The sequence below is a fragment of the Bubalus kerabau genome, chromosome 2, assembly GCF_029407905.1.
Source record: "Bubalus kerabau isolate K-KA32 ecotype Philippines breed swamp buffalo chromosome 2, PCC_UOA_SB_1v2, whole genome shotgun sequence".
NCBI lineage: Eukaryota > Metazoa > Chordata > Mammalia > Artiodactyla > Bovidae > Bubalus > Bubalus kerabau.
The window spans coordinates 134463690-134483118 of record NC_073625.1 but is presented as its reverse complement, the minus strand read 5'-3'; the positions used below and the strand labels follow the sequence as shown (position 1 = coordinate 134483118).

The 19429-nt window shown below is 37.4% G+C and overlaps 1 protein-coding gene and 1 non-coding gene across 4 annotated transcripts in view; both read right to left on the bottom strand.

Moving 5' to 3' along the window:
* Positions 1 to 2543: 2543 nt before the first annotated feature.
* Positions 2544 to 19429, bottom strand: part of ZMAT3 (zinc finger matrin-type 3) — a 40088-nt gene continuing 23202 nt past the window's right edge. Inside the window, exons 3-6 of one of the 3 annotated variants that reach the window (XM_055568997.1) lie at positions 15797 to 15916; positions 12504 to 12670; positions 12282 to 12382; positions 2544 to 9980 (exon numbers count right to left, since the gene is read on the bottom strand). In XM_055568997.1, coding sequence (XP_055424972.1) covers positions 9769 to 9980; positions 12282 to 12382; positions 12504 to 12670; positions 15797 to 15916 — 600 coding nt within the window. In that variant the 3' untranslated portion in view covers positions 2544 to 9768. The remainder of the gene's footprint in view (positions 9981 to 12281; positions 12383 to 12503; positions 12671 to 15796; positions 15917 to 19429) is intronic. The other 2 variants (XM_055568999.1, XM_055568998.1) reach the window with 2 other exon arrangements.
* On the bottom strand, positions 18233 to 18305 carry TRNAW-CCA (transfer RNA tryptophan (anticodon CCA)). The gene has a single exon. It is a non-coding gene; the product is annotated as a tRNA-Trp (tRNA).

Here is a 19429-nt window from a genome sequence, read left to right as displayed (position 1 = left end):
GTTTCCATGCTTGTTTTTCACAAACCCAAAAATGTGTGAATGATGGATTCTTTAAAGCAAAAGACATTTTTAAAAACATCATAAATTCATACACATATATGCATACAGAAGCTTCCCTGGTGGCTCAGACGGTAAAGAATCTGCCTGCAATGCAGGAGACCCAGTTTCAGTCCCTGGGTTGGGAAGATTCCCTGGAGGAGGTATGGCAACTCACTCCAGCATTCTTGCCTGGAGAATTCCATGGACAGAGGAGCCTGACAGGCTCCATGGAGTCACAAAGAGTCGGACACAACTAAGAGACTAACACTTTCACTTTTCACATATGCAAATATATACAAACATATACATCCTGAATGCAGATCTGCTACCTTCCTCACTCTGCACACTTTGGCAGCTAAAGCTGTAAAACAGTACACTCAGTATCTCCCAAAGACATACCTGCCTTTGCTTTGTGTACGGATAAAAACTCCTTCCCACCACTAGGTGGTTTTTAAGCCAAAGATCCTTCTTCAAAGATAGTGTACCAACCACATTCAAACGGCTAACTGTAAGATTTAGAGAGTCCACAGGGTGGCACTAGATACCTTTGGTCAAAGTCCATAACCTAGTAAGCTACTTCTAGAAAACAGGGATAGAAAAGAGCCTCTGGCATCAGCAAAGGTTAAAAACTGAAGCTAATATGAAAGACATCTTGTTCCTGTCTGGAGGGATGGCTGCCAGCCAAAACATATTTGAAACTCTAATTATGTACTTAAAGACTTATCCAAAATGCCAAGCAGAAGTTACAGACTGCCCGTGGAGGAGCATATTTCTTCCAGTGGCAAATTTCCATCTGTTCCTTTGGACATACTTCATTATAAGCATTTGATCATCTTAAAACATATTTCCATCTACTCCTCCCTAATACACATCTCTCTCTCTCTCTCTCTCTCTCACACACACACACACACACACACAATAGAGTATACTTTTAGGTAAATTTTTTTCCTTGTAGAGGGTAAGAACTCATAATCATATCTCTATTAAATAATATTTATACTTCAAAATAGTTACTTGCCTTTATCTTGTTTGCAGTTCCCAATTTTCAACAGTTTATGAATATCTCACAAGAGGAACAAAACTCAGTGGGTTCATCCTCACCTCAGATGATAAAAATCTTAAAATTTATCACAAAAAGATCTATTTCTGATCTTAACACTCTTATATCAATTCATAATAGACTGGGAACATTTAGTGTCAGTCTTCTCCATACAGGCAAGTTGAAAAGATAACACCCAGTGCTTGACCTTGAATAGATTTTCAGCAAACAAATAAGCCTTAGAAATGCCTGAAGAAAGAAAATCTGACAAGCCCAAGTGGTTAAAAACTATTTTTATGTTCATTATCATGACTTTAAGCTAAAAATCGCTTGGACATGATTTCATAAAATGTGCTGATGCCTTGAGTATTTTACAGCACAGATAGATTCAATGAGATCTGTTCTCTTCATTCAGAAACATTTTTGGGGGCAGACACAAGAATTTTTCCCACGACAGTAAGTGTATGTGTCTTGCATCCCGATTAAACAAAGCACAACAGCATCTTCCAGGGCTCTAACCTTTTTAAAATGAGCATTTAAGCTGAAAAGCACATTGCATCCTGTCAACCAGAGTGCTTCAAAGACCATTCCTCAATAATACATTGTTTATGTAAGCTGATTATATTTGCAAAAGTATCTTATATATGAACACCCAAAAGATTATTGGGCATATTTGCCTCTTAATATGTGTTTACTTCCAGAAGCAACAGTTACAGCCCTGCTAAGCAACTTTTTTCAGAATTTGAAGGAAAGATTAAACTTAAATCTAAAAATTAAATCTATCAATAAAATTGAGAACTTGCTCCAATTGAGTGAGAACTCCAGCAATGGGAGAATGGGGTAGTGGTCAACTCTACCATTGTAGCAGGGTCAACTACTGCATGCCCAAGTAGGTGACAATATACTCTGAGTTCAAGAAAAAAGCTGTGAACTGTGGCTCAGTCTTGTCTGCTGACTTTTTGCGACCCCATAGACCGTAGCCCACCAGACTCCTGTCCATGGGATTTCTCAGGCAAGAATACTGGAGTGGACTGACACTTCCTTCTCCAGAGAATCTTCCCAACCCAGGGATCAAACAGGAAAAATTCTTGTGTCTGCACAAAAAAATGTTTCTGAATGAAGAGAACAGATCTCATTGAATCTATCTGTGTTGTAAAATACTCAAGGCATCAGCACATTTTATGAAATCATGTCCAAGAGATTTTTAGCTTAAAGTCATGATAATGAATATAAAAATAGTTTTTAACCACTTGAGCTCCTGCAAGTCTCTTGCATTGGAGGCATACCCTTTACCACAGAGCCACTGTGGAAGCCCCATGAGTTCTAGAAGCAGGTGGCAAATTACATGCAGACGGATAAAAGGTGAATCCTCAGCCATCAACCATCTGCATCAAAAATAACACCTCAGCACCTCAGTGCTGACAATGCACCTTCTTTCTTTGATCCCCAACTCACAACCAAACGATTTGCAGACAAGACTCAGAAACTCTTTTATTAAGTTGAACACAAAATGACTGCTATAATAACGTCAAGCCTTTATCAGAAATCAGTACATAAATGAGGATACACAGCCAAAATGAGCCATCAACAGAAGCAGTGTAAATTTTAAATAACTTTCAGGATTCTCTATGCAATATGCTTAAGAAAATAAAACCAAAAGAGCAATTTCAATTTCACAGTTCACAGTTGATTGGCTTCAATCCCAAGACATTTTTGTCATTTATGTAGCCTCAGAACACAGATTTCCAAAGTGATGACTGGCACAAAGCCCCAACAGCATACACAGATGTTAAATCCCTGTATGACATTTAGGGGAAATTGTAGGAAACAAACCCAACTTCATACAGTTTTGGCAGGCATTTTTCAGCTATATCCTTTATCAGAAACATCATTCTAGGGAAACAGTAAAAGCAATTTTAAAAGTTTGCCATGCCATTAAATGAAGGGTTATAAAGTTTCCCTTGGCTCCACGATTTTATTCTCTAATTTAAAACAATGAGCTAAAATGCAACATTAACAGTGAAAGCAAAATTAGTTTTGCTTCTGGATCTAGAGCATACAGCAGAGAGAGGCAACTTATTGTCTTAGCAGACACACGGAATGCTTTAGAGCAGAGTCTGCCACGCTCTAGTAAGGCATTTCAAAGCAGACACCCCATACCCAGACTAAATTACTATGGTCAGCTGAGGATATCACAAGGTGGACACCAATTAACACAGAATCAACAAGAAATTCTTACAAAATGACACACATTTACAAAACCACAGAAAGATGCTCAAGTACCAAAAGAAGGTAAAACAATGACCAGCCACTCTAAAAGTTTTGTTCCTGTAAATGCCAGATTTTCAGAATAGAACAAACCACTTTATATGTGCTTTGCACTAGGATAATATTGTTCATCCGGACACATGGGGTTTCTTTTCCTTAAAAAAATATATCATGTAGAGAATATACATATAATCAGTGATATAGAACATTTATTTTCACTAGTGAGGGGGTCACTTAAGCACTTACACAGAAAGAGTTATGAGTGAATCATGAAGGTTATGTAAATGTGAAAGGAAATCTGATAAAACCTGTATTATTAGTATTTAACAGCAAAGTGCAATTTTTAGCAGTTGCATTGACTTAATGAGAAACTATGACCATGGAAAAATCTTTTAAGTTCAAAGAATTGTAAAATGTCCAAAAAACTGAAAGTCTAATTAGTAAAAATACATAGTTTCATTTTAAGCGCCCTAAAGGGAGTGTTTATTTTGAAAGCCATGAATTTTATCAAAGAGCACAAGAATATGAATCCAGGATATCAAAATTTCAGTTCTGACTTACCCACTGAATCTTCATAATCTGCAACAAGTCATTTAAATTCTTCTGATTTTGTCCACAAAATAATTGGCATAAAAATAAAGGCATATGTCAATAATTTTTTCCTAAACAGTACTAGAGTAAAGCTAAAGATGGTTACTAAGGCTTACAATTTCAACAACTCATTGTACAGTACAATCATTTTTAATCCTGCTAATTATGGCTGAGAGAAAGCATGGGCAGTTACAATTCTCAGGGAATTCAAAGGCTTTAGATAAACTAATGGTTTCAACTTTCTAAACTACTCCATCTGTTCTTCTAGAGTTGTTTTAAACAGCTAATCGTCTGTGGGGTTGACCCTTTATGCCGCTCTATTCTCTGGTAGAACAGGTGAAAGTAGTAAAGGGAGAGATGATACCATGGAGAAAAACGCAGCAGCAGATTGAAATGAGGTATAAGCTGATTTAATAAACCCCAACCAGTAATTTACAGTTTTCTAAAGAAGCTGCATAGTTGAGCAAACATACATCAAAAAAGAGGGATAAAGAAAAAATTCTTGTCATGAAGCTTTAAAATGTATGACAATTATGCATTAAAATGACCAACACCAAAAAACTTCAGTTTGAAAAGGAGTTGTCTTCCCTCACTCTAAGCATATACAAAAACAGAAACAAGAAGGCTCAAGTCCACAGGAGAAAAAGACATATGTTAACTGGCTCAGGTTATCAACTTCATACACTGCTTGTTAAAAGATGTTAATATGTAAATAGATATTAAACTATAATTAATTATGCCTATGCTGAATTGTTTAGGCAAGTATCTGAAATTTACACTAAAATGCATATATTTTTAAAACTCCATTGTTCAACGGATAAACAGAGGGACAGACAAATATACGGTAATATAAGTACTGGAAAACGTTAATAGTAGAATCTAGTGCTAATATACTGTAAAATTCATTAACTTTAAGGTACATTTAAAATTTCTCATAATAAACTGTCAAGAAAAATGTTAGTATTTCTGCAGTAAAATTAATTTAGCAGTGCATTTTAGAGACTCAAAGAGTACAGGCAATTTAGAATTTTAAATTCATTGAAGTAAGGAAAATTTTACTTTAAAACATCTTGAACCTGATTTGTGAAGGTACCTGTTTTAAATGTAGAGATGAACCATAACAGCACAATGAGTAAGTATTATGCATGACAGTCTTCACACACTTCATGTGCAAATACATAATTCTATCCTCTCTACAGTATTAGATAAGACAGTATTTGAAAATGACACTGAAATAAAGTTTTTCCAAACATCAATATCAAGCTCTTCCCAATCCATCACACTATCAATCACTACATATAAATACAATGCAGATCAAAGTGGAAAAAAAAAATCAATGACCGTTGCCAGCCTTGGACAACTGGATTCATTTTCAGGATATATGGTTCCTGATTAATTATCACATAGTTTTACTCAATATCAAATTTAGATTGCATGAATTAAAAAAAAAAGATGTAAAACATAGAATTCACACAAAGCTTTGTTATTCCAAGCTCCTATTTTATGCATTGTGACTAGTGGCAATAATTCTATCATCTCTTCTTTCTGTGAAATGCTAAAACTTGCTAAAGGCACTCATAATCTGGGCTTAACAAAGACAGGGTCACATGGGACCATAAGCCAGTATTTTTTTTGGTAGCTACCCAGAAGGGGAGTTGATAAATGATCCTCCCATTCATAGCGGGAAGACAAAGTCAAACAGCTATCAGTAGAAATGTCGTATGAGAAGCTATTTACACAGCTATTTGTTCATTTAGTAAGATTGACAGTGATAGCTCACAATGACAGGGGTCCACCACCAAAAAAAATTAAAGCAACAAGACATCCTTTATGATGCATGAAACTTCTAAATGGTGATTTGGCTGGTTGAAAAAAGAAAAGCCAGCAAGATGGAATCTTTTTAAAGTATCTGTTCAAAAGCCTGCATTAAACTTTTACCTATACTGACAAAACATTTCTCTACTTCTAAAGTAGCTCTGTTGTCTTTCGTATATGCCCCACCAAGTTTTTAAAAGGTCCTTCCAGCCTGTGTTCTGACACTGAGGAAACAAAACAGATTAGGTTCCAAATCCATCACTCTTAGGCCTCTCTGTACAGGGCATTATGCAGAAGTTACATGTCTCCCCTGACACAAGTGAGACTCGTTTTACATGGGTCACTGAACAGTCCTCCAACTGTCGTTGTTCATAGTCCCCGCTGATTCAGGAGTGAGGGAATCATTAAAACCACCATTAATCCTTCGAGTCTATCTACATACGAAGATTTAATCAGATACATAATATATATGTATATACACATACATGTGTATATATATATCTTTAATCCTAGTTCAAAGTATAGATACAAGCAAGCACACCAGTATTGTAGAACAGCTCTATAAAATAAGGTGGAAGATCTCATGCTTTCCTTTCAGCTGTTTAAGTTAGAGGGACATGGAGATGATCTCAGACAGCCATGATTGATTTTTCATTCAATCTCAGGGTTTCAAAAAATTCTAAATGGTTTTCTAAGTTTATCAACTAAGGAAAAGGGGCAACAGTGAGGAAGAGTTGGAGGAAGTTTTTGCAAATGGTATAGGACAACTATTCACCTTGCAGATTTCAGTGCAATAATAGACAAATAGACACACGTCATAAACAACATGCACATATTTACAAGTTGTAATACAGGACATACAAAGACAAAACCAACAAAACATTTTCTGTTCAATGTGGAGTTGAAAGGATCACATGGCACACTCAGCTCTGTAACTGAGTATTTTTGAAAAAACACTTCGAAGACATAAGCAATCTAATCTTTTAATCGGAACACCAAAATTTTTCCTTTACATCTTCTTGCCCTCGATATTTTAGAAGAGTTTCTAATTGTTATTTTCAACATTGATTTCTGAATGACAACTTACATGAAGATATTCACAGAGAAGAGACTTTGATGCTCTGCGTTGTTCTTGTAGATCTAGAACTAGAATCCACTTATTTGACTAAAGGTTTTCCATCGGTTAGGCCTCCTTGTATACAGTACATAAAAAGATATTAATGTGATTCCTGGGGAGCACAGGGTGCAAATTCTAAAGGATATTACAGAGCAGGACCTGATTTTACTAAACGAAACTGACAGAGATCACATACCACTGAGTGCAGTACTAACAGCCTTCTTTGACAGGAAAGAAACAACACTATCCGTAAGGAATGCATGAGTATGAGAAACTGTAGCATGCAGAGGTGTATTTACCTAGGCATTTCCTTTCTGACACCTCTGTCACCATCTGTTTCACCTACGGAACACAGGAGAATGTTGCAAGGTAACAAGCCCAAAACACAACCCACTGTCATAGGGATTTGTGATTCTTTTTTTGGATGTGTATGTAACCTTTGTAATCATGGAAGTTATTTATCAACTGCCTAGAGTTTGGAAAGTTAGGAGCAAACCCAGCTATTGTAGGCAATATGGTTTCTAAGGTGTCATATAAAGCAAACATCAGTCTGTTTTAGTGCAAAGAAATAGAACAAGTAAGAAATAACACTATAAATCTAACTGTTTTCTTTAAAAGAAAATGCGTTTATGCATTCATAACATCCATTAAGGGCACTGAGAGACTAGAAACCTGAATATGCGAGGCCAGGAAAAACACCAAGGCCTTAAGTCCACTGCTATTACGTATATAAAATGAAACTGTTACGTGGGGAGAGTAGAGAAGATCCTTCCATTAATTTTATCTGCAAAGAAAAAACTGAAAGTGGATGAATGCCACTTGTATAAAATGTAAATTCTTATCCACAATCTTTTACTGTTATCTAAGGATTCAATGAAATCTTCTCTATGGTATCACATAAAACTATATATACATAGATTTATATATGTGTGTGTACAACTACACACATATATATACACACATACATATACATGTGTATACATATATGTAGTCACACACAGAGAGGGGAAAAAAGAATTTTTAAATAATCGTAGAACCATGTGGCCAGCACTGTCATATTAAAATCTACCAAAAAATTACACTTAGCAGCAAAATGAGTAACCTACTAATCAATAAGAGAAGCTCTAAACTGCCCTAAAATAATCAATTATACTTCATAGCTTACTGCAAAAAGTGTTATTATACTGATTCACAGGTCTCGATAGAACTTCAACAGAACATTATTTCATTCTTCTGCTTCTGGGAGAAAATAAAACTACTAAGTAATTCTACTTTTAGAATTAAAAAACCATGACTTCAACAGAAGGGTAACTTGAGAGTGTACCAGAGAGTGTACCAGTGTACCAGTATCACAAAACTTAATTTTAAATATGGGTCTAGATAATTCAAAAATTGTTCAGAAGTACTAAAGGAATGGAATGATGATTATAATTTTCCTTCTCCTTATCTTTTTGCCTATAGAATTTTTAAGGAAAAATAGTTTTATTTTTAATTAGTAATATAAGCAATCAAAAGTGAATTCACCATAGTGCAAAGATATTGCTCAATATAAACTTCTATGAACATGGCCTTTCAAAAGGAGTATGGATGAGCACCCATCTTATCCATGTAAATATAGTAAATAAGTAAAATACAGTTAGTGAAAATTCATAGAATCCTCCATTGGTTAATCTAGACAAAATACTAGAGCTTCTCATTTTAAAAACAAAAAGCAAAAATAATAATACTGTTCTAATTACCAGATATGAAAGTAATCTATATTTTTATTAATCTATATCTTCAAAGAAGCTGAATTATAAAGAATAATGCCAAAGTTCAGGTATTTTTCTATTGGAAATGCTACTAAAATTTGATTAACTGTTTTAAAAAAATTCTTTTCTTTCTTGGAAATAGTAAAGTAGTGAAATTTTTCAGGACAGTCTACAAATTAGCAAGACAAAGAAGAATGTAAGTAAAATGTAAGGATCTGTCTATCTAAAAAGTCTATCAAAACATATATCAAGGGTTCTGAACTTATGGTTGAGACCATCACATAAGTGCATGTTATCATCATGAAGTAACTCTAAGTTGAAAAATCAAATACATTTCATTTCCCAACACCAGCTGAAAAAAATATATTAAAAAATATCACATCTATCCTAAACTTATTGGATATTCAAATATGGGGTTTGGAAAACCTACAACACCGTTCTGGGGCATGAAAATGAGCTAACTGGATAAGCTAATTCAACTGGAGGAGAAAAAAAGAGGAGAAAAGAAGGTGAATTTAAATGTGCGAAATTCACAACTGAAAATCAAGTTTCGCTATCTGGAAGTACACAAACACATTAGAAGTGTCTGAATCCAAGAGAACCTGCATTTCAATAAGGAAGGGACATGATAAACAGAAAACACTGTTCTGGGCAAGATTCTAATGCAGTTCACATAGTATATCCTACTGACAATTCACTGAGTTGAGATGGTAGTTCCAAAGAAACCTTGGGAAACTAAAATCTTTGCTTACCTGCTTTTACTGTGATCTGAAGCAAAAACTCGATAAAATTATTTAACAATACATAACACTAACACTGTAAAAGAATATGAAGTTTTTAAATAGTTAAAGCTCTATGTGGTCAGGCTACTAGTTGACCAGAACTTGGTCAAGATAAAAAGGTATGTCTCATGGGGTAGGTAGGTCACAGGCTTAAAGCAGCTCAACACAACTGACCTGAAAAAGCATCATGACTTAAGCACATTCTCTTCCTTCCCCAATTCTGACACCTTATGGTACCACTGCAGGTTATGTGTATTAACATTAAGCAGAGGAATGTACTCATATCGAAAGAACCACAAAGCAGGGCATGTTGACAGAAGGCGAGCAACAGGCAGGACAAGCTGCTCTATCTGAATATGACAATCACTATACGTAGCCCAGATTCTCCATCTCATTCCTGTACCGCTGTTCAGACACCTTGCTTTTATGTTGCTTGCTCTCTAAATGCTGCCGGAATTCCACCTCTTCGCCAGCCCCGACATTACACATGGAGCAGTAAAACTGGCCACTTGGAGTAACACACATGGCCAGGTCACGTGGAATTCTCTGCCGAGAGCGGGGATTGAAGTAAGGACCTGCTGAAACAAAGAGACAAAAGTAATATATTCACTTCAAAATACTCACTAAGTGAATGATGGTCTGACCAATTACCACTGTAATTTGTAATTCTAACCTCAAAGTATAAAATTCACAGACTCCTAGTTTGAAAAAAACGGGAAGTTAACAGGTTTTTTTAAATTACAATCTTATACAGGTTCAGTCTAAAAAGCTAAAATGACTCCTCCAACTATTGGCAGAAATGTTACTGTGAAGCCAAACCCAAACTCTAAATGGCAATGTCTTTAAAAAGTGAATATAATTTTAGAAATACTTTCATTTCTAAGCATTATATCAAAAGTTATATCATTATGCTAATACTTTAATCCAAAAATTCTACTTCTAAGAATTTCATTAAGAAAATGTTGATAATTTTTGCATAGAGATTTATCAATGAGGACATTTATTTAACTAGAGTTTATAAAAGTTTTTTGGGGGAGGGTAAGGATAAAGGAAAGATCCAAACATACAACGCATGTATAATATGTATAATATCATATAAGAAACAAATTGCCAGTCCAGGTTCGATGCATGATACTGGATGCTTGGGGCTGGTGCACTGGGATGACCCAGAGGGATGGTATGGGGAGGGAGGTGGGAGGGGGTTCAGGATGGGGAACACGTGTACACCCGTAGAGGATTCATGTTGATGTATGGCAAAACCAATACAATATTGTAAAGTAATTAGCCTCCAATTAAAATAAATAAATTTAAATTAAAAAAATCATAGTAATGAATGTAAGGAAAAGCTAAACAGTCACTAAAAACAATGCTATAGAAAACTCTGTAATTACAATATTTGATTATAATCTGCCATTACACTGAACAAGAATATCACAAAATATGATCACATTTCCATTTTAACAGAAGTAATATACACAAAAATGTTGATGGAATTATTGATAATTTTATTTTCTTTTTTTATATAACTGACTTAAGTTGGACCATTAGCTCAATACTTTTCTGCTTTCCTACTATAATAATAAACATTTAAGACTTTTCTCAAAATGTTACTTTGACTACATGCTACAAATTTTGATACATTTTTATTACAATTTGATTCTAAGAATGTTCAATCACCAGTATGATTTTTTCTTTGGTGAGAGAGTTATTTAGAAATGTTTAAAAACTTCCAAACACATAAAAATATTGTGTTTTTAATATTATTGACATCTCATTTACTTGTACTCTGATCCAAGAACAGAAGTCTAAACGGCCTTCTGTCCTAAAGGTTTTTGTTTTGGTTTTTTTTTAATCTAATGCTAAGACAGCTATTTTAGCTTCCTTCATTTCAACTGAATATTTTCTATCTAATCTTACAATTTTCTTTTCACTGGGACTTTAAGTTTACATTTATTGCAACAATGATAAATGTTTCAGACTTTCATGAGACTTATTACATTGTGTTCTATATGTCCCCTTTTTCTGTGCTTCTTTTGCCTTTCCAGTCAATTTGTTGTTTGTTTTACTGTTTACATGATTGACCTCTGCTCATATGTGTGTGCACTGGAGGCTGGGGTAGGGAAAGGATGAAGGACTACTCTCCCTACTGAAGATGATCAGAAAATGCAGAAAATATTCCTATCAACTAGTAATTCTGAACTAAAAGTATGTATCAATCACCGAGGAAGCATTTGCAAAACACACACATGTCTGAGTCCCACTCTAAATTTACTGATTGAAAATCTCTAAGTCATGGTTCAACTATGTGTATTTTATAAAAAATTCCCCAGATAATCTGAGTCACTCCCCTGGTTAAACACCACTGCTACCATTTTTATTTTCCCTAATAACTGAGGATTTAATGTGGTGCAGCTTGAAACCAAATATTTCATTTTTATACTACATTTAAATATCTCAGCTGGCAAATACCATAAGTAACATAAAGGCACTAAGATAAGACACTTTAAAACACAGACTCGGTTATGTGAAATTCTTGTAAATCAAGTATACTTCAACTTTTTTAAAAGTTGCATTTTGGGTCTTAGAACCCAAGGATGTATCACCTTTCCATTTAACTCATTTCTTATTCTTGGTTCTTTGAAATAAAGTCATATTCTTGATGTTAAAAAATTAAATAAAATCAAAATAAATAATACACTAAATAGGAAATAAATAAATAAGACCTGAAATAAACACTGGCTTGAAAAGCCACTAGACCAATTCCACAAAACGAAAGCTAATCCCAAATTCTCAGGGCTATCTATTACCATTAAAGGAAATAAAAATAGTGGACACCATTTGCAAAACATAGCCAAGGCATGTGAAAAGCCACAGAATACCTGAATTATTCTGTACTGCATACATATTTCTCCTATTAGGCATCATCTTATATTCATTCCCTTCTTTTCGGGTCCGCCGTTGACCAACCTCTGAGGAGTCTCTGGAGAAGAGACATTTTAAAAGAGTGAGACTTCTAAACAAGGCTCCCTTTCAACTGTTTTTCTCTAGAGACAGTGAGTCTCACATAACACTCTGGCCTAAGAGAAAACGGCAATACCTACGAGAATGAGTTACTCTGAGCTTCCGCCAGCCGCAGCCTCTTGGCATGATTCTTGCCTTGATAGTGAGCCTGGGCCACAGCCGGAGAGCTGAAGGAGGCATCACAGAGCTTACAGTAATCGTTTTCTGTGGCCAGGATCACTCTGCCTCCCGGCTTAAAGGAGCCCATCTGACAGCAAAAACACAACAAACAAGGTTTTAAAGTGTGAACTCTGTTCTCTTCTCAAAGTTCCTTCCTTCTAAGAGCTGAAAAATAACCCGTTATGGCATGACCATAAGCACTCAGCTTTATAAGGACAGGAAATTGTTCGTTTCAGAAAGAAAGAGGAAAAGAAGACTGGGAGACACTTAATTGTGGTTTTGCATTACAATCACCTGTGTACCAAGCTGATGAATACCTCATTGCTATTTTCATTGAAGAAATTTCAGAAAAGAAGTTTAAAAACCCAGCAAGGAAGATTTAGGGCAGCACAGGTAAGGTCTAAACTCACATTACCAGAGAGAAAAAGTCTCCCCAGAATCCATTAACAAGCATGTACTAAATGCCTACTATTTATAGGGCTTGCAACCTAATGCAAAAGTGACACACAGATAATGCATAAAAACTAAACCTCTATCCTCAGAGTCTATAAATTAGCTACAGATACAGTATGTGTAGGAGCAGGAACTGGCAACCCACTCCAGTATTCTTGCCTGGAGAATTTCATGGACAGAGGAGCCTGGCGGGCCACAGTCCATGGGGTTGCAAAGAGTCAGACCCGACTGAGTAGCTAACACATACAGAGAGAGAGAGAGAGAGAGAGAGTGTGTGTGTGTGTTGCTCAGTTGTGCCCAATTCTTTGGGACTCCACGGACTGTAGTTTGCCAGGCTCTTCTGTTGATGGAATTCTCCAGGCAAGAATACTGGAGTGGGTACCATTCCCTTTTCCAGGGGATCTTCCTGACCCAGGGATCAAACCCTGGTCTCCTGCATTGCAGGCAGATTCTTTACCATCTGAGTCATCAGAGAAACCCACAGATACAGTATAATTTGGGGGAAATAACCAGCAGGTCCAGACAACTGTATTCAGGCTGGGAAACAGTTAAGGGAAACCTAACACAGTCCCTGGAAAATAGTATGCACTCAGTTAACTACTGCTGGGTTAGCAAAACACGCCAAACTAGATTTTGGCTAAAGAATCAAATATGCAATAAAGAATCTGGAAAGTGTATCATATCAGGACCAGCTGAAGCAAACAGCATTGTTTCACCTGGAAGAGAAGATTTTCTGGGGACAAGATAACTGTGCTCAAAAATCATAAAGATTTGTGCTATGAAAGAAGCCCATGGTTGTTTGCCCAGGGGGGTGGAACCAGCTGAAAACAGTCTCTAACAGGAAGGAGCCATCCAATTCTCGAGCAGCCTTCAAGAACTGGCAATGGGAAAACTCCTCAGCCTGAAGATCTCTCTGCATATTCTGCTGTCCTCTGATTCTGTTTTTAACGTATCTCATTTACCGCACAAATTCGGGAGGATAGAACAGTTGATACTGCTATCCACATCATAAGGACTGACAATCAGAAAAGTAAAATTATACCATGGTGTTTAGGAGTAGAGGTGTAAGGTCAAGAAAAATCATTGCCCCACTTTACAAAATTTGTACCACCACAAACAAGTTATCTGGCTTACCTGGGCTTATAATAAACCTCCAAGTGAGACTGATGCTGCTGGCCCATGGAGCACACATTGAGAAATAAGTCAATACCTCTGAGTTGTTGCAAGCATTAAATGAAGTTAGGACCCAAGCCAAGAAGGAGACAAGGAAGGAGCCATGGGCACCCAATATAAGGAAGCATCAGAAAACTTAGCAATCAGGATGAAAAAATACTTAGTGGAATATTCTCACAAATCAAAAAACTGCCATATAGCCAAAAAAATCAATGAGAAACAAAATATAAAAATTTTAAATAAAGACAGGATCAGCAACAGTGTCATGCCAAACCATATTGCAGCCTAAGGCAAAAGGAAAATCAATAACACTTATCCTATCTTTAAGTTTTTGCCATTTTGTTCACTACTGACTTTTTCATATTAATTTTGCATTTTAAAAATATCATATTATTTATCTTGATCACTGAGTATTTTAGCTCCCTCTTAAATTCTGTGTCTAAGTCAAGTACATCCCTCATCTCACCCTCGTCCCAGGGCTGAATGAAGTACTGTCTGAAAAGTGCTTAGCAGAGTACCTGGCATCAAAGTGATTATTAATTATTATTATTATATATGACCTAAGGGGCTTTCCTGATGGCTCAGTGGTAAAGAACCTGCCTGCCAATCCAGGGCTCAATGGGTTCAATCCCTGGGTTGGGAAGATCTCCTGGAGAAGGAAATGGCAACCCATTCCAGTACTCTTGCCTGGAAAATGCCATAGACAGAGGGGCCTGGCGGGCTATAATCCATGAGGTCTCAAAGACTCAGACACAATTGAAAGACTGAGCACTGAGCACACACATTTATAACCTATAAAAAAAATAATACTTCAAAGATAGGTTAGAATCCATATTGCAGAAAGTACTAAAACACAGGAATATCTTGCCTCAAACACCTATCTCCCAAAGAGTAAATCAACTTGGCTCTCAAGTGTGGGTCATGATACCAAAGTCCAGGAAGAGTGCATACAGGCTTTCTGTACAGAAGAAAGGGACAGCTTCAAGAAACTGATCTTGCTGGAAGGCAATATATAAAGTCAATGGGGGAACTTTTCTGGTGGCCCAGTGGTTAAGACTTTGCCTTCCAATATAGGAAGCACAAGCTTGATCCCTGGTTGGGAAGCTTAAGATTCGACATGCATCATAGCCAAAAAAATTCATAAAACAGAAGCAATATTGCAACAAGTTCAATAAAAACTTTAAAAAATGGTCCACATCAAAAAAAAAATCTTAAAAAAAATAAAGTCAGTAGGATTGATCACAATCAAGATAAATGTTTAAAAATCTTTCTTTTCATTCAGGGCTTTATGTAGACATTCAGAACCATTTAACCCAGAATTTTCAAATATGCATACAGAAAGCCTCATGAAATAATTTTGTTTCATCACTTCATGAACCATAACCATGAACCATAACTCAAAATCTAATGAGAAATCTTTGGATTCATGAATTTTTGCATTAAATCCAGTTATCAATGAGCTAAAAGCACCAAGAAGGGCGTTTTAGGAGTACTGGCTCAGCTGTACCTTGATGGACACACAGATGACAAACTTCATCCATGACCACCTGTGCACGGGACAGCTCCCACCCCGATACTCCAGTCTTACCTGCGGAGGGACTGAAACAGCTGGAGCAGCCACAGGTTCCACTGCATTGCTCATTCTGGCAGGAGGAGGACAGCTATTGGCTGCATAGTAATTTCGAAGTTTCTTTCCATGATTTTTACCCTAGTAAAATGAAATGAGTAATTACTGTGAGGAAGATGTATCAAATTGATTTAACATATTTACTAAAAAAGAAAAAAATACATGTTACTCTTTCAGAGATATGCAACAGTGGGGTAAATAGTAGGTAGACTTGCTTATTACATCTTAAAGTAGAAGACTCTACTCTTTGACTCTAACAGAGTGATTAAATTTATCTGGGAGAGATAAGTGAACAAAGTCAAAAGACATTAATTTCCTATATATTTCGGGAAAACAACCATTTTCTAGTGATCTGTGTCCTCTCCCAACTTGTTGCCATTCATACGCCACTGCCTAAATATGAATTTTATGACACTCTGATCTAATCTACTTTAGAAGTCAGTAATGAAATGGATAATCCAATTACTTTTACAAAAATAGCATTTACAGAGTATCTTTTTACTTACAAAGAACTCTCCTGGGCATTAGCTCATTTGCCACTCACAAAAATCCTGAAAGAGGAATTTGTTAATGTTATTCATATATGACAGTTGAGACACTGCAATCCAGGCAGCATAGAGAACTTGCCTCCAACACCTTCACGAGGCCTAGCGGTGGGGTCGCAGTGTGAGGCAAGCCTTCTATATCCAAAGCAAGGCCCTTTTTCATACAGCATGATGGCTTCAGGATACACTGTGAACCTCTATTTAAATGGATTTGCCTCTCTCATCACATTTCCTTTAATTTATCATTCTCAAGCTTATGGCTGAGCTGATAAAAACTGGTGGGAAGGGGCAGTCCAAAAGCATCCTAAATAAGGGTTAAACTGTATATTATTCTTTAAACTGCACTGTAAAAACCAAACATGTAGGCAAATATTTATATACCATCTACTATATATGCTGAACCCTAGAAATAAAAAGGACTAGCTTAGCATATGGTCTAGAGGAGGAGACAAATATGTAAGTAGTTAAAGGAATGAGTGAAATTCCACCTTACGGCCCCTGAAATGCCATAAAGGTGCTCTTACCATTATCACAGTGACTTCCAGGGAGTCAAATCCAGTGATCACATCTGTGCCTTTATTATACTGTAACTCTATGAAGCACAATAGTATTGATAGTCCTTCCTTCTATCATCTTCTATGACTCCCTCTTACATCCCAGCCTCTCATTCTCCGAAGGCTGCAATGTCCAATGCACTACCCTCAGCCCTCTTTTCTCTCCATCCAAACACAAACCCTAGGTTATTTTACTCAGTCTCATGGCTTTAAAATACAATCAGTAAGTTCACGATTCCTGAAATTACCTATCACTATCGGAGAAGGCAATGGCACCCCACTCCAGTACTCTTGCCTGGAAAATCCCATGGACGGAGGAGCCTGGTAGGCTACAGTCCATGGGGTCGCGAAGAGTCAGACACGACTGAGCGACTTCACTTTCACGCATTGGAGAAGAAAATGGCAACCCACTCCAGTGTTCTTGCCTGGAGAATCCCAGGGACGGGGGAGCCTTGTGGGCTGCCATCTATGGGGTCGCACAGAGTCGGACACGACTGAAGCGACTTAGCAGCAGCAGCAGCATTCCTGTTATAGACTGATTGCTTATGTCCCTCCAAAATTCCTATTTTGAAATCAACTCCCAATGGGATGATAGTTGGAGGTGGGACCTTTGGGAGGTAATGAGGTCACAAGGATAGCGTCTAATTACTGCCTTTAAAAGAAGATATCAGAGAGCTCCCTTGCTCGCTGTCCACCATGTAAGGATTTAGGAGAAATTGGCTGTCTGCAATCTGGAAGAGCACCTCAGAACCCACCCATGCTAGATCCCTGATCTCAGACTTCCAGCCTCTGCAACTGTGAGAAATAGATGTTTGTTGTTTGAGCCTAAGACAGACTAAGACAATCCCTGACCTTCAGAGCCATATAGCCAACTGCCTCCTTGCTGTCCATACATTGCAGCCTTAAGAGGCATGTGTGTGTGTGCTGTGCTGACCTGTGTCCGACTCTGTGACCCCATGGACTGTAGCCCGCCAGGCTCTTCTGTCCATGGGATTTTCCAGGCAATAATACTGAACTGGGTTGCCGTTTCCTCCTCCAGGGGATCTTCCTGACCCATGGATTGAACCCACATCTCTTGTATCTCCTGCACTGGCAGGCAGATTCTTTACCACTGTGCCACATGGGAAAGCTGCCTAAGAGGCATATCCAACTTAAGTACGTAAGTAAGTAAGTGAAGTAGCTCAGTCGTGTCCAACTCTTTGCGACCCCGTGGACTGTAGCCTACCAGGCTTCTCCATCCATGGGATTCTCCAGACAAGAATACTGGAGTGGGTTACCATTTCCTTCTCCAGGGGATCTTCCCGACCCAGGGATCGAACCTGGGGCCTCCTGCACTGGAGGCAGACACTTTAACCTCTGAGCCACCAGGGAAGATATATCCAACTTAAAACATCTAAAACATAAATTTTAATTCCCTCCCCACCACAAAATGATCTCATCACTGCCGCCGCCACCATTCATCCACATGTCAGTAAATGACATTACTCTCCACCTAGTTACTCAAGAAAAGCCAAGGAGTCCTTTCCTTGATTCCATCCCCCCTAAAAGCCAACACATTCAATCCATCAGCAAGTCCTGTCAGCCTACCTCTAAAATATATTCTAAGTCACTCCATTTCTTTCCATGGACACTGAAATACCACAGTATTCCAAGCCACCAACTCTTTTTGCTTGCGGTAGGCAACAACCCCTAATGGTCTCTGGTATCCCTCTCATCCTCCTAGTATTCTCATATCAACCAAACTGATAGGTCACTGTCTCACTTAAAATTTTCCAATGGCCTCCTACTACACTTAAACTATAATCAGCGAATCTTTCCTGCAAGCCCTTTTTGATCTGGCCCTGTCTACTTCTCAGATTTGATTTCACACAGCTCCCGCCCCTCTTCTCATCATGTTCCTGCCTGACAACCAAACACATACAACTAAAACATGCCAAACACATCGACTCTAAGGCCACTGTACTTGCTATTCTTTCTGCTTAAAATGTTCTTTCCAATCTCTACATGGCTGGCTCCTTCTTACCTTTCAAGTCTCAATTCAAACAACATCAAACAGCATCTTACTCAATCTGAGGTGTCACCCCCATCGACCGACACTTCCCCCACCCAACACACACATGCTGAATCAAATTACCACACTGTCTGGTTTTATTTCATCATAGTACCATTTATAACTGAAATAATGTTTGTTTGCTTATTTTTTTCTCTTTCCTACCCTCTGGAATGTAGACTCCTTGAAAATAAGGACCTTATCCATCTTGTGTACTGTTCTAGCCCCAATTTCTAGAACAATTTCTAACACATAGCAGGCAATCACTATATATTTGTTGGCTGAACAAATCACTATTAGAGTGGAAATAAGGAACAAACTGCTAAGAGAACAAAGAGAAGGGAAGGCTTACTTCTGCCTGAGAGTACCAGGGAAAGCTTCCCTGAAAGGGGGACATTCGGAGTTATCTTTTAAAATGAGCAAGTTTACTAGGCAGGTAAGGAAT